The following is a 15800-nucleotide window of genomic DNA, read 5'->3' on the forward strand; positions in this document are numbered from 1 at the left end:
ACAGGCTGGCTGGGCAGCAGGAAGCAGGGGCGGGCCTTGCTGTGGGAGAAGTGGGTGCTGTACCAGCTGTGGGCAAAGGGTCACTCCCTAGGGCCTGGCTAAAGGTACTGGCAAAGTATGGCTGCACTGGGGACAGGAGTGAGGTGCTGGGTGAGTGCCAGATGTTGAGGCCAGGCAGAGACTGCAGGTTTGGGGAAGGCCTGGCTACAGGGAGCCTTGGTCGGAAGCTCAGAGACCAGGGTAGTGTTTCTGATGCCAAGGGCTTATGACAACTCCCAAACAGACTCCTGCTGGTCCCTTCCAAATGTGTCATGTTTCTGAGTGGCCACTGGGAAACTGCTGATTCAAAACTTACCTCTGGCCCTGTCAACTCCCCAAGGCCTGCTCATATTCAGGGGACAGAATCAACCTTCACAACAGCAGCATTCAGATGGGTACCCCTGGGAGCCACCCCCACCCCCCACCCCCAGACCATGCTAGCCAACTGAGGGGGTTACCAGGCAGTGACATTCCCACACATGTCAAGGCCAACCAGAGGAGCCACCATCAACCACAGAGGCAGCTGTTCCAGGGCCTAGGGGCCTGGAGACAGAAAGGTGAACTTTCTTCATCCTAAACTTGAATTCACACCCTGCCACTAAACCAGACGATTCATAGTATGGCCTGATTGTCCCACCGGATGTCTCCAATCAAATTAAGTGCCGAGCACAATGGCTTACCCCTGTAATCCTAGCACTTTGGGAGGCAAAGGAGGGTGGATCACTTGAGATCAGGAGTTCAAGACTAGCCTCACCTACATGGTGAAACCCCGTCCCTACTAAAAATACAAAAACTAGCCAGGTGTGGTGGTGCACGCCTGTAATCCTAGCTACTCAGGAGGCTGAGGCAGGAGAATCACTTGAATTTGGGAGGCAAGATTGCACCTGAGCCGAGATTGCACTACTGCACCCCAACCTGGGTGACAGAATGAGACTCTATCTTTTTTTAAAAAAAGCAAAGAAACCCTGTCTTGGCCAGGTGTGGAGACTCACACCTGTAATCCTAGCACTTGTGAGGTTGAGGCAGCTGGGTCACTTGAAGTCAGGAGTTTGTGTCCAGCCTGGCCAACATAGTGAAACCTCGTCTCTACTAAAAAAAAAAAATACAAAAAATTAGGTGGTGGGTGCCTGTAATCCCAGCTATGCAGGAGGCTGAGGTAGGAGAATCACTTGAACCTGGGAGGTGGAGGCTGCAGTGAGCCAAGATCATGCCAGTGCGCTCCAGCCTGGACAACAGAGCGAGACTCCGTCTCAAAAAAAACCAAAATTGAATTAAGTGAGAAAGAGAAGGTCAAGATCCAAGGCTCCAGGGGGTGTCATAAATTCAGGTCAGCAAAAATAAGTCACACTAGGATCAAGGAACATATAAAGAGCGTTTCTTCCTCAACAAAACATTCGTCTTCCACCTGGGACTCAGGAGTCATCTCCTCTTTTTCCCTTTCTGCTTTTCTCTCAGGCTCCTCCTTCCTGGGGATTCTGAGCAGTTTGGACTTCACAGCTGGGCCTCCTCCTACTCCCAGGAGATGAGGGCTGGTTTGGAGTCATGGAACCCTGGGGAAGAACACTGATGACTCAGGAAACATATTAAAAGACAGATACATATCCGAAGACTACATTCCTTTCGTGAAAATGTATTGGCTCCCTCTTGTGTGCCAAGCACTATTCTAAACGTTCTGGGTGGTGAAGACATTGGTGAGCCAAGATAAAGTCCTTGCAGTAAGTTTACATAAGCTAGGGGAGAAAGATACCAGGTATGAATTCGGCTGACAAAAGTCTGGGGAAGACCTTCTGGGCAGATTGTCTCCAGGACAAAAACATAGAGGCTCAGTTCTGAGGCTTCCAGCATGGGATAGAGGGGCTCCTGGAGGAATTTTGTGGAGATAGTATTGAAGGGCATTGACAGATGAATTAAATGTGCAAGACTACCTAGGACAGAATCGCTAGAGCAAAGGCTCATTAAGATAGAGGCATGGGCTGGGTACGGTGGTTCACACCTGTAATCCCAGCACTTTGGGAGGCCAAGGCAGGCGGATCACGAGGTCAAGAGAACAAAACCATCCTGGCCAACATGGTGAAACCCCATCTCTACTAAAAATACAGAAATTATCTGCGTGTGGTGGTGCACGTCTGTAGTCCCAGCTACTCGGGAGGCTGAAGTGGGAGAATAGTTTGAACCCAGGAGGCAAAGGTTGCAGTGACCCAAGATTGTGCCACTGTACTCCAGCCTGGCGACAGAGTGAGACTCCGTCTCAAAAACAAAACAAAACAGAACAATAGAGGCATGTCAGGCCAGGCAGTGGCTCATGCCTGTAATCTCAGCACTTTGCTTAGTGTCAGAGGAAGACCAAAACTGCTTCCAGAAAGAAACAGGCATGTCCAGAGAACAAAGATTCCATCTGTTTAGCTGGAGCTAAGTGTGATCACTTGCCTGTAGGGAAAGATGGAGTTTGACTTTGAGAAGGTTGGTGTGCCATGAGCCTGAAAGACCATAAGGGGACAGGCTATGAATACTTTTTTGAGACAGGGTCTTACTCTGTAGCCCAGGCTGGAGTGTAGTGGTGTGATCTGGGCTCACTGCAGCCTCAACCTCCTGGACTCAAGCGATTCTCCCACCTCAACCTCCCAAGTAGCTGGGACCACAGGCACTTGCCACCATGCTCAGCTAATTGTTACAGAGATGGGGTTTCGCCATTTTGCCCAGACTGCTCTCAAACTTCTGGGGCTCAAGCGATCTGTCCCCGTTGGGTTCCCAAAGTGCTGGGATTACAGGCATGAGCCACCAAGCCCAGCAGCCTACATTTTAAAAAGATACTGAGCCAGGTACAGTGGTTCACACCTACAGTCTCAGCACTTTGGGAGGCTGAGATGGGAGGATCACTCAAGGCCAGGAGTTTTAGACCAGCCTGGGATCCTGAGACAGTTTCAAAAAATAAAAAATAAAAATCCACAACAACAAAAGAAAGACCACGCTGGGTGACTTACTGAGACCCTTTCTCGCTAAAAAAAAATTGGTTAATTAAAACGTGGTACAAAATCTCATCCAGCTTTTGCACCAGGTTTAAATTCCCAGTGTACATCCCAGTCCCCTCCCCTAACCCTCAGCACAGCCCGGGGGAGGCCCTGTTTGCAACACCAGTTCTCAGCCCAGACCTACAGCCAGATCTTGGCCCTGAGTTTGCCAATTAAAGGTGCCAAGATTGTTACCTAGAGGTCTCTGAGTGCTTGGAAGTTTGTAAAGCTTATTTAGGGCCTAGAAACCAGACCTGACTCCTCTGCTTCCTGCCCTCATGACCCAACTTTCCAGCATTTCATAAAAAAAAAAATTTTTTTTTTAATAGAGGAGAGTCTCTCTCTGCTGCCAGACGCCAGACTGGGGTGCAGTGGCATGAGCTCGGCTCACTGCAACCTCCGCCTCCCAGGTTAAAGCAATGCTCCTCCCTCAGCCTCCCAAGTAGCTGGGTCTACAGGCGCGTACCACATGTGGGGAACATTCCCATGTGAGACCCCCAAAAGGCGTGGGTCTCACTGTACGGTGAGTTTGATCCCAAACACAGTTTCCTGTTGGAGGCAGTCGAGCTATCAGAAAAAGGAACTGAAAGATGGATGATCAGTTTCTAATATCAACCACGATATCATTTGGGCCTAAAACTATGCACTGCTGCTAGACCGAGTGACTCCCTACCAGCAACCAGTTTCTGCTTTTAATCTTTATGACTCTTTAAGTATAGCTTTAAACCTTTTTCTTTACTTGCCTGACTGCCTTGTACCCTAGATAATGGTTTAACTGTGGGGATATTTGCAAAGCAAATGCCACTATAGGGATGGCTTTGATCCCTGACTCAGAGACTCCTGAATGGGGGAGTTGAGATAAGTTGAGTCAGGAGCAGACAAAGGAGAATCTGGTTAAAAGATATTCTGATGAGCAAAACCAGACAACCTTTTCACATCTCAGTTCTAAAACAAGATCAAACCAGAAATACCTACAGCCATGAGGAATAATGTCTCGATGTAAACAAGCTTTGTGATCACAGGAAATTCTGTTACTTTTTACAACCACTGACTGTGTATCTGACTTCTCTCTTGTATAGGCCATGTAAGGTATAGATTTGCGTTTCCTCTTGCAATGACGTAAACCAGAGCGAAGAAAGTGTATTTATTCCTGGCCTTTGAAAAATAAAATTTGCTGTTTAGGCACGACCTATCCAGCCCTCCAGACGCCTCGCTTTTTCTGTCTCCCTTTCTTCTGCGCACTCTCTCTTCCAGGTATTGGGACCCTCTTGCAGGTCGAGAGCCCCCCAGCAGACGTGCCTACCCGTCCCGACGGTCGCCGACAACCACACCCAGCTAATTTTTGTATTTTTTAGTAGAGACAGGGTTTTACCATGTTGGCCAGGATGGTCTCGATCTCTTGACCTCATAATCCACCTGCCTCAGCCTCCCAAAGTGCTGGGATTACAGGCGTCAGCCACCGCGCCTGGCCCATTTCATCAGTTTTTTTAGTGTCATGAAACCCTTCAGCCTCAGCCCCACCCCATTCTTAGCTGCTCTTTTCGTGGCACAGATATTTCCACCAGAGGTAGGGCCTCCTTTTCTCTCTGCTACCACAGGTTTTTGAGGGTCAGCCCCAGAAGCAACTGAAGACAGGGAGGGGCTTTCCCAGGTTTCATTGTGTCGGGGAAATGCTTGTCTGTATTGACGGAACAAGCCACATCTGAGTGGCCAGAGTGAAAAGTAAAGGCCAAGGCCACATGTCCATCCCTTATCTGTCCAGATCGTTTAAGGGTAGGAGGCCAGGCACGGTGGTTCATGCCTGTAATTCCAGCACTTTGGGCGGCCAAGGCAGGCAGATTGCTTGAGGCCAGGAGTTCGAGACCAGCCTGGCCAACATGGTGAAACCGTCTCTACTAAAAATACAAAAGTTAGCCAGATGTAGTGGCAGGCACCTGTAATCCCAGCTATTTGGGAGGCTGAGGCCTGAGAATCGCTTAAACCAGGGATGTGGATGTTGCAGTGAGCCAAGATTGTGCCATTGCACTCCAGCCTGGGTGACAAGAGTGAAACTGTCTCAAAAAATAATAATAAATAATAATAATAAGGGTAGGTTATGATCTCAGCTCCAAGACCCCTAAAATTCCTTGGAATGTTTGTGTGTGTTTGTCTTTCTAGAAATAGGACACACAAAGATAGTTATGACCCAAAGAAGCTAATACTAGGCTAGTATTTTCAAAAAAGGCCTCCCTGATGCAGAATCACTAGGTTATCTTTTATTATTACTATTTTATTTTGAGACAGGGTCTTCCTGTGTCACCCAGGCTACAATGCAATGGTGTGATCTTAGCTCACTGCAGCCTTGAATTCCTGGGCTCAAGCCATCCTCCCACCTCAGTTCTGCATAGTTGGGACTACAGGTGTGCACTACTACACCTGGATGATTTTTTTAAAAATGTTTTTGGCCAGACGCGGTGGTTCACACCTGTAATTTCAGCATTTTGGAAGGCTGAGCCAGGTGGATCACGAGGTCGGGAGTTTAAGACCATCCTGGCCAACTTGGTGAAACCTGGTCTCTACTAAAAATACAAAAATTAGCCAGGCATAGTAGTGCACACCTGTACTCCTAGCTACTCAGGAGGCTGAGACAGTAAAATCACTTGAACCCAGGAGGCAGAGTTTGCAGTGAGCTGAGATGGTGCCACTGCACTCCAGTCTGGGCAAGAGAGACTCCATCTTAAAAAAACACAAAAAACAAAAAACAAAAAACCTGGTACAAACGTAGCTCCTACTGCCAAGGTATCTCTTCCAAACCCATGTGCCCCTGTGATAAGGTGGCACACAAGTCAACCCGCCCAGGAAAAGCTCAGAGAGGGCAGACCTTGGTGCGGTAGGATTAGAGAAGAGGTTGGAATGAATCAGTTCATTACTTCACTTGGCACCTGAACAGTGTCTTTTCTCCAAAACTTCTACCTCCTTTCAGGTGGTAAATCGGGTTTCTTCCTCCCTGGGTAGGCCAGAGAGGGCTGAGCTGGGTGACAGGCCAGGGCGCACAGGCCAGCAGAGGTCAGAGGGCCTTGCTCTCCTCTGGCAGGGGCTGCCCATGACTGGACTGTGCCCACAAAGGAATTAGTGGTAGATGGATAATGGGGCAGGATTCTGTGCAGAGCTTGGGGATACAGATGGGTACAGTCACCCCTGGCTACAAATCTAACACCAGGTGTTCCTGGCCTAGTCCCCTCTGCCCATGATGGTGCAGATGCAAGGTCTGTATGTCTTGGGACTCTCCTCATTGGATTCTGAGCTGACCTGGTCACGTGGCTGCTTTGTCAGACTCATGTGGTATGTGGGTTTTGCTGATCCTGGGCTAGTCTAACCCCATCCAGGTCAGGGCTGGGTGTTATCAGAGGAAGGGGCAGATTTCTGCAGAACCTGGCTGAGACACCAGCAAAGGCCTCAGGAGTGACAGGGAAAGCCAGCAGTCAGCTGAACCCTGGGGTCTCTGTGTGACCCTGGACAGGCTGCTTAGCACTTCTCTGGCCTCAGTGTCCCCAACTACAAAAGCCTGGGAAAGTAAAGAATTCTTCCAGTTCAAAGCTGGGCGTGGTGGCTCATGCCTGTAACCCCAGCCCTTTGGGAGGCCGAGGCGGGTGGATCACAAGGTCAGGAGGTTGAGACCAGCCTGGCCCATATGGTGAAAACCGGTCTCTACTAAAAATACAAAAATTAGCCAGGCATAGTGGTGTAGACCTGTAGTTCAAGTTACTCAGGTGGCTGAGGCAGAAGAACTGCTTGAATCCAGGAGGTAGGGGTTGCATTGAGCCCAGATTGCACCATTGCACTCCAGCCTGGGTGATAAAGCAACACTGTCTCAAAAAAAAAAAAAAAAAAAAATTCTTCTTCCAGTTCAAAACTGTGATGCGGCCCTCCTGGCAGGGTCTAGGGGGGCTAAAAAGGCCTGAGCCATGGGGCTGTCTCAGGGGGTCCAAGGAAGACTGGAGGGAGCTCTCAGAATCTTCCTATTCAAAATTCAGGAACTGCCTGTTGGCTGATGGTGGACACACCCCTTGGTTTGGAATGAAAGGCAGTCCTGACCACCTTTTCCTGACCAGACTGTCCTCTTCAAGCAAGGGGCTTCTCCCAGCACTTATGAAGGTGAAATGAGTCAATGGAGGAGACAGTACTTTGTAAACCATAAAATGCAATAGAAGCAAAAATCTAAAATAAAGCCACTTTTACTTCCCTCCTTCCAATCATCCTTTCTCTCCAACTCCGGAAAACCTGAATGCTACAGACCACTGTTTTCAAAGTCAAATGACCGAAGGAGCTCAGCAAGTCATATAAATGAGTGGGAAATGACAGATGGAAAGGTCTGTTTTTAAAGAGACATGGGTTCAAAAAATACTTCCCTTTCTTCTTTGCTTTGTACTTTAAGATAAACATCAAAAACACTAAAACCAAGCCATGTTGAATAGCAAGGGATGCTGGGTCAAGAGCCCATGGGAGTGGCGGGGATGAGTGGCCAGGCCACGGCGAATTGTGAGTTCTGGCTCCAGCTCAGCTCCCAACAGCTGTGGTTTTGTGGGAGCCTAGGTGGAATTGCCAAATCTTTAGATTTTTCAAAAGATGCCAGAAAATCGGTATGTGGGTGTGACATATTATTTTCAATCTTCACCACTAATTCATATCACTTAAAAACACTACCTGGGCCGGGCGCGGTGGCTCAAGCCTGTAATCCCAGCACTTTGGGAGGCCGAGGCGGGTGGATCACGAGGTCAAGAGATCAAGACCATCCTGGTCAACATGGTGAAACCCCGTCTCTACTAAAAATACAAAAAAAATAGCTGGGCATGGTGGCACGTGCCTGTAATCCCAGCTACTCAGAAGGCTGAGGCAGGAGAATTGCCTGAACCCAGGAGGTGGAGGTTGCGGTGAGCCGAGATCGCGCCATTGCACTCCAGCCTGGGTAACAAGAGCGAAACTTCATCTCAAAGAAAAAAAAACACACACTACCTGGGCTCAAATCAGTAAACATGGCAATTGCCGGCCAGATCCAGTACAGGGCAAGGGGATTTTAATTTGTGCAGTAAAAAGATAATGGAGGTGGCAGGCACCTGTAATCCCAGTACTTAGAAGGCTGAGGCAGGAAAATCGCTTGAACTGAGGAGACGGTGGTTGCAGTGAGCTGCAATCAGGCCATTGCACACCCTGGGCAACAAGAGAAAAATCCCCATCTCAAAAAAAAAAAAAAAAGGACAGCCGGGCGCGGTGGCTCAAGCCTGTAATCCCAGCACTTTGGGAGGCCGAGGCGGGTGGATCACAAGGTCGAGAGATCGAGACCATCCTGGTCAACATGGTGAAACCCCGTCTCTACTAAAAATACAAAAAATTAGTTGGGCATGGTGGCACGTGCCTGTAATCCCAGCTACTCAGGAGGCTGAGGCAGGAGAATTGCTTCAACCCAGGAGGCGGAGGTTGCGGTGAGCCGAGATTGCGCCATTGCATGCACTCCAGCCTGGGTAACAAGAGCGAAACTCCGTCTCAAAAAAAAAAAAAAAAAAAAAAAAAAAGGGACAACAGAAGCCAGGCATGGTGGCTCAGGCCTGCAATCCCAGCACTTTGGGAGGCTGAGGCAGCAGGATCGCTTCAGCCTAGGAGACCATCCTAGGCAACAGTGAGAACCTCATCTCTACATAAAATTTAAAAATTAGCTGGGTATGGTGTTGCCCACCTGTAGTCTCAGATATTTGGAAGGCTGACAGGAGAGGATTCCTTAAGCACAGCAAGTCGAGGCTGCAGTGAGTCCTATTCACACCACTGCATTACAGCCTGGGCAACGGAGCAGGAAGCTGTCTCAAAAATGAATAAATAAATAAATATAAAAAGACAGTCAGTATTGTGCTCTGGAAGGGTCAAAAGAATAAAAAATAATAATAAAAGAAATTTAAAAATGGGTAAAACAAAGTTCTCTACCTCAATCCTGTTAGCATCTCTGGGCTAAGAAACAGCTTTTGCTTCCCCTTATGGAGGTCTGGGGGGTTCTCACCTCAGCCCTGCCTCAGTAAAGGGAGCCTTTTAGAGCCTGGGTCAGCGGGGAGCAAGACACTAGCAGAGGAGGCTGCTGAGGGCCCAAGATGAGACTGTCCGCACCCCAGAGCCAGCTCTTGCCGGGGACTCTGGGACTTCCCTGCGGGCTGCTGCAGAGGTTCAGGCCCCTGAGCCCATCCCAGGCCTCCCGCAGTCTCTAGATAGTCACTTTTTTTTTTTTTTTTGAGACGGAGTTTGGTTCTTGTTACCCAGGCTGGAGTGCAATGGCGCAATCTCGGCTCACCGCAACCTCCACCTCCTGGGTTCAGGCAATTCTCCTGCCTCAGCCTCCTGAGTAGCTGGGATTACAGGCACGTGCCACCATGCCCAGCTAATTTTTTGTATTTTTAGTAGAGACGGGGTTTCACCATGTTGGCCAGGATGGTCTCGATCTCTTGACCTCGTGATCCACCAGCCTCGGCCTCCCAAAGTGCTGGGATTACAGGCGTGAGCCACCGCGCCCGGCTAGATAGTCACTTTTGAAGCCGTCATCCACACTCCTGGAATATCTCTGGGTACAGCTGGAAGCCCACCGGCGGGTCCAAGTCCCCGCGGCCAGGGGTCAAGGTCAGAGACAGCCCCCCTGCGCCCCGGCCCCTGTGAGCCCCCGCCCCAGGCCGATGGACCCACTGGTGTTTGGCCACGGCTGACTTCTGGCCAAAGCGGCGGCCGCACTGCGGGCAGGGGTAGGGCTTCTCGCCACTGTGGGTGCGCCTGTGGGCTGCCATCTCCGAGCTCTGGCGAAAGCAGCGTCCGCAGTCCGGGCATGGGTAGGGCTTCTCACCGGTATGGGTGCGCATGTGGCGCCGCAGGTCCGAGGGGTAGGCAAAGGCACGACCGCAGTCCAGGCAGGGGAAGGGGGTCTCGCCGCTGTGCACGCGCCGGTGCTGGTACAAGGCAGATCTCTGGCTGAAGCGGCGGCCGCAGTCAGTGCAGCCATAGGGCTTCTCGCCAGTGTGGACACGCAGATGCGAAGTCAGCGCAGAGCGCTGTGTGAAGGCCCGGCCACACTCGGGACAGCGGTGGGGCCGCTCCCCGCGATGGATGGCCCGGTGTTTGCTCAGGGAGGAAGCGTGGCCGAAGCCCTTGCCGCAGTCCGCGCAGTGGAAGGGCTTCTCGCCCGTGTGGCTGTAGACGTGCTCCAACAGCGTGGAGCGCCAGGCGAAGCTCTTCCCGCACACGTAGCAGCCATGACGCTGGTCCGCTCGGGGAACAGGGGGGTGGGCACAGAGCGAGGGGCGTCCCCGGCACGGTGCATTGGACCTCAGCTCCCAACCATAAGGGGGCCTGGCCGAGGGGGCTTGAGGAGCCTTCAGCCCAAGAGGCCCTGTGGCCACACGGAGGGGCTTCTCCAGGGCTCCCATCCCTTCCCTTGGTCTTTTCTCTTCCTTGTTTCTGGAATCTGCTGGGAGACAAAGAGGGGAGAGTTCAGCCATGGCTCATCCTGATCCTTGAAACCCACACTCTGAGTGGGCGGGAACAGGCCTGCTGGACCCACAGCTGCCCTGGGAGATGAAGGAGTGACAGGTGTTCCTCGGCTGCAGAACCAGACAGAGCTGGGAGGGAGGGAACAGTCCATTCCGCCTTGGGGCTGGGGAAATGTCACCGCGGGGGAAGGGCAGAGAGGACATGAACATCCGGGCCTGATCCCGAAGGAGAAGCAGACACTTGAGGATGTTCCAGGCAACAGGAACAGCACCAAGAAAGGCAGAACCAGGTGGGCACGGCCAAGTTTAGTGGGGCTGGACACTCTGCAAAGGCTGAGGGCAAGAAATGAAGGAAAAAAGTTGGGGCGGGCAGGTGGTGGTGTGGAGGAGGAGAGGAACTAGTTTGCAGGAGGACGGGACTGGTGGGTCCTGATGTGGAGGTAGAGCTTAGAGGCTGGGCGTGGGGGCTCACAGCGGCAGAGAAGGTGGATTGCTTGAACCTAGGAGTTCGAGACTAGTCTGGGCAACATACCAGGACCCAAGATCCCCCTCTCTAAATATATATATATATATATATATATATATATATATATATATATATATATATATAAAACAATTTTAAGAATTAAAAAAAAAAATTGGCCGGGTGTGGTGGGTCACGCCAGTAATTCTATCACTATGGGAGGTCGAGGGGGTTGGATAGCTTGAGCCCAGGAGTTCAAGACCAGCCTGAGCAACATAGTGAAACCCCATCTCTACTAAAAATACAAAAAATTAGCCAGACATAGTAGTGGGCACCTGTAATCCCCGCTATTCGGGAAGCTGAGGTAGGAGAATTCCTTGAACCTGGGAAGAGGAGGTTGTAGTAGGCTGAGATCGCGTCATTCACTCCAGGATGAGTAACAGAGAAAAACTCTGTCAATTACCCAGGCTTTGTGGCGAGCGCCTGTACAGTCTTAGCTACTCTGGAGGCCCACGCAGGAGGACTGCTTGAGCCCCGGAGTTCGAGGCTGCAGTGAGCTATGATGGTGCCATTGCACTCAGCCTGGGCAAAAGCGAGACCATCTCTAAAACAAAAACACCAAAACAAAGCCCCCAGAGTGTAGTGACCACGCAGAGGTGAGGACTCAGAGGCGAGTGAGGCAGGGCCAAGCCCCCATCACGGCCCCTTTCTAGTTTGCATCCGGGAGCCAAGCAGGGCTCAACTTCGTGGTCGCAGTTGGGAAAGCAGTTCATTCCTGCTTCCAAAGTATGAGAAAAAAAAAAAAAAAAAAAAAAAAGGAGAAAGTTCAGAGATGAAACTGCTAAGCAGGTAGCTGGAGGTGGCAGAGGGTAACGGGATGGGACAGGAACAGAGAAGTCCCCATGGGACTGAGCACCCGATACTGCACCTGGGTCCGCTTCTGTCGGACACTCCGCCAGCTCCGGATCCTGGGCAGCCGGACCCCACAATTCAGCCTCCTCCTCCATCCAGGAGATGAGCGCCGGCTTGCTGCCTCCGACTCCTGGGGGAGAAGAACGCAAATCCCACGCTGCGGGGAGGCCGCCTGCCCGGCCGCGGGGCCCCCAACTCCACGCGCAGCTCCCTGAGGTGCGGCAGGGCCTGTGGGGGCGCAGGGCCCAGGCGAGCAGGTGGGACTCTCACCGAGCGCGCCCAGGTGGCTGTAGGTCTCCCGCATCACATCCCGGTACAGGGCCCTCTGCGCGGGCCGCAGACAGCTCCACTCCTCCCGGGAGAAGTACACGGCCACGTCCCCGAAGGTCACGGCCCCGGGCTCCCTCCACTCGGGCCCGGCCCCGTTTGGGTCCTGGGAGTAGAGCGTGGCCAGAGGCGGCGCCATGGGGACTGTCAGACCCGACGACAAGTCGGCTGCCTCCCCTGGCCCCGGCTGGGCCTGTGGAACCTCCCGCGCCCGAGAACGCCTCCCCGGCCTGGGCCCAAGGGAAGGAGGTAGGTCACTAGAGCCCCCGAGGGCGCACTAGAGGGGATGGAAACTAGTGGTCGCGATGGCAGCTGGTGCACAATCAGAAATGGAAGATACCCTTATTAAAAATGGCCGCAGTGCAGCCACTCGACCTTTGCCCCTACGCAATCGTGCCCAGGACAACGCCCTCAGTATCTCCCGGCCGCGTTCTCCCCGTACCCTCATCCAAAATGGCCGCGGTGGCTACAGGCGCCGGCCTTGAAAACCAGCCGCGCATGCTTCGGCCCCGGCCAGCTAGGCGGTGCACCTGAGAGCTCCGGCCCGGTTTGCACTAGCGCCCCGCAGGAGGCAGCTGGCCTCTTGGCCTTAGTGAACTCGCATTAGTTTTCGTCTTTGCACTGTTTTATATCGGGCTCCAGCCCGTCACCTTCTCGTTTTGTACTTGTTATTTCAGAAACAGGGCGACAGCAGTCTCTTCCCAATGTTGAGTGCAAAAACCAATGAAGTGGACCAGGCGCGGTGGCTCACGCCTCTAATCCCAGCAGTTTGGGAGGCTGAGGCTGAGGCCGGCGGATCACCTGAAGTCAGGAGTTCGAGACCAGCCTCACCAACATGGTGAAACCCCCGTCTCCACTTAAAGTACAAAAAATTAGCCAGGTGTCGTGGCGCGCGCATGTATCCCAGCTACTGAGGAGACTAAGGCAAGAGAATCGCTTGAACGCAGAAGGCAGAGGTTGCAGTGAACCGAGATTGTGCCACCGCACTCCAGCCTGGGTGACAGAGCGAAACTCCGTCTCGGAAAAAAAAAAAAAAAAAAGAAATGACAGGACAAAGAAAATCTGGCTAAGGCAGTAAAATTTTCGAGGGAAGTCACTAGGCTACATATGGGGGAGGTCAAACAGCTGGTAGATAGGCATTACTTTGTTACGTTTGTTTATTCTGGTCCCTTGTGGCCTCTCTGAGCTATTTTCTCGCCCTGGTACGGAAGGATACTTCCCCAGAGTAATGTTTCTGGCATACTGCATGCAGAAGAAACAGGTCGGCCTGCTCCTTCTGAAACTACAATTTCTCTCATTTCTTTAAACTCGGAATAATCAGTATACCAGACTGTGAACGTTTTGCAGGAGGTCCTGGGAGGTCTTTGGAGGATCCTGTTGGGAACTTCAGGGAGGCTGATCTGGCGGGGTTCTCAGAAAGCGGGTCAACCTGCCGCATAAGTGAAGAGAACCACTTCTTTCCCTTTTCAGGGATCCCGGTGGCGCGCAGCTGAGCGCGTCCAGGTGGCCGCAGGTCCGGCATCGCGCCCGGATCAGGACGTGAACATCCGTATACCGCAGACACCCTCTCTGCGCCAGGAAACGGCAGTCGGCCACGTCCGCGGAGCTCTCGGCCCTCGGGCTCTTTACCGGCCTCAGTCCCTCTCGCCTTCCCGAGTTTATTGGACTGGAACTGGCTCCGCGGCTTCTGGAGGGGCGCTGAGGCTTCGCCCTGGAGTGGAGTACAGGGGTTTCCACCGACGCCTCTGCGACCGGAAGTAGCTTTGGGTGGGGCCGCTCTAGGGCGGCGAGCAACTCTGTGGTGCCGGAGTCCAGAAAAATGGAGGCGCCCTCAGAAAAGATGGCGACAGTCCAGCTTCTCTTCATTTTAGAGAAAGGCACTGAACAGCTTGAATATCGATCGATGTTGGTGACCTGGTTTGTTCCTCCTGGAAACGTCTTCTCTTGCTGTTCCTCCCAGGCAGCCTCGGCAGCGTTTCTTTCCCGTAGTTAAGATGGCTGCGGCCGCTTGGACCTGGGCTCCAGCAGGTGGAAGCAAGGGCCGCAGGGGATGGGAAACCGGTCCAGGATTCTCGACCGAGGGCCTGACGTCCCCTTCCCAGACCCTTCGAGGAGGACCACTTAGTGACCAAGGCTTTTTTTTTTTTTTTTTTTTTGAGACAGTTTCACTCGGAGTACAATGGCGAGATCTTGTCTCACTGCAACCTCCGCTTCCCGGGTTCAAGCGATAATCCTGCCTCAGCCTCCCTAGTAGCTGAGATTACAGGCGCCTGCCTCCACGCGGCTAATTTTTTGTATCTTTAGTAGAGATGGGGGTTTCACCATGTTAGCCAGGCTGGTCTCCAACTTCTGACCTCAGGTGATCTGCCCGCCCCAGCCTCCCAAAGTGAGAGGATAACAGGCGTGAGCCACCGCGCCCGGCCTCTACTCTCTACTCTTGAGAGGGACTTTCGCTCTTGTCCCCCAGTCTGGAGTGCAATGGCGCGATCTCGGCTCATTGACTACAGAACCCAGACTGGAATCCCTCAAATTATTGAAGGCAAAACTTCAGCAACCAAAGAGAGATGGGATTTAGGCTAGGTTACCACACTGCCATATAAATGTAAAGAGGAAAAATATACAGTTTGGGAGGCCGACAAAGGCAGATCACTTGAGGTCAGGAGTTTGAGACCTGCCTGGCCAACATGGTAAAACCCTGTTTCTACTAAAAATACAAAAATGAGCCGCGTCAGGTGAGTCATGCCTGTAAGCCCAGCAATTTGGGAGGCCAAGGAGGGCGGATTACCTGAGGTCGGGAGTTTGAGACCAGCCTGACCAACATGGCGAAACCCCATCTCTACTAAAAATATAAAAGCTGGCATAGTGGTGCTTGCCTGTAGTCCCAAGCTGCTCCAGAGGCTGAGAGGCAGGAGAATCGCTTGAATCCGGGATGCGGAAGTCGTGGTGAGCTGAGATCATGCCATTGCACTCTGTCTCAAAAATAAATAAATAAATAAATGAAATTACAAAATAAAAATACAAAAATTAGCTGGGCATGGTGGTGTGCGTGTGTAGTCCCAAATACTCAGGAGGCTAAAGGCAGGAGAATCTCTTGAACTAGGGAGGTGGAGGTTGTGGCGAGCTGAGATCGCGCCACTGCACTCCAGCCTGGGTGACAGAGTGAGACTCCATCTCAAATAATAATATTAATAAATAAATTTAAAGAGGAAAAATATAAATGACAAACTATGATAAGTACTAAAGTAAGACCATTGTTTAGAGGCCATGTAATGAGGGATCGTTCAGGTATCTAGGAAGTATGTAAAATTGCCCAGGATGGGTGACAGATGCTTCACAAAGGGTCCCCTGTAGCAACTGTCACCACCGTCCCCTCTTTTTTTTTTTTTTTTCTGAGACGGAGTTTCGCTCTTGTTGCCCAGGCTGGAGTGCAATGGCGCGATCTCGGCTCACCGCAACCTCCGCCTCCTGGGTTCAGGCAATTCTCCTGCCTCAGCCTCCTGAGTAGCTGGGATTACAGGCACACGCCACCATGCCCAGCTAATTTCTACTATTTTTAGT

At 51.9% G+C, this 15800-nt stretch overlaps 1 protein-coding gene and 1 long non-coding RNA gene across 3 annotated transcripts; one reads left to right on the plus strand and one right to left on the minus strand.

The window, feature by feature from the left end:
• Positions 1–7245: 7245 nt before the first annotated feature.
• On the minus strand, positions 7246–12582 carry ZNF764 (zinc finger protein 764). 2 transcript variants are annotated; one of them, XM_010340679.3, is made up of 3 exons: positions 12186–12582; positions 11932–12045; positions 7246–10518 (listed from the first exon to the last, which is right to left on the minus strand). In XM_010340679.3, exons 1-3 carry the CDS (start codon positions 12379–12381, stop codon positions 9602–9604), a joined length of 1227 nt encoding a protein of 408 aa, XP_010338981.3. In that variant the 5' UTR covers positions 12382–12582; the 3' UTR covers positions 7246–9601. The 2 variants fall into 2 exon arrangements, with proteins under 2 accessions (XP_010338981.3, XP_039333706.2); XM_039477772.2 differs by having other exon boundaries at positions 7246–10515; positions 12186–12581.
• LOC141580555 (uncharacterized) lies at positions 10686–15269 on the plus strand. The gene is made up of 2 exons (XR_012512770.1): positions 10686–10830; positions 12920–15269. It is a non-coding gene; the product is annotated as an uncharacterized LOC141580555 (long non-coding RNA).
• The last annotated feature ends 531 nt before the right edge of the window (positions 15270–15800 follow it).

This window comes from Saimiri boliviensis, chromosome 12, assembly GCF_048565385.1.
Source record: "Saimiri boliviensis isolate mSaiBol1 chromosome 12, mSaiBol1.pri, whole genome shotgun sequence".
NCBI lineage: Eukaryota > Metazoa > Chordata > Mammalia > Primates > Cebidae > Saimiri > Saimiri boliviensis.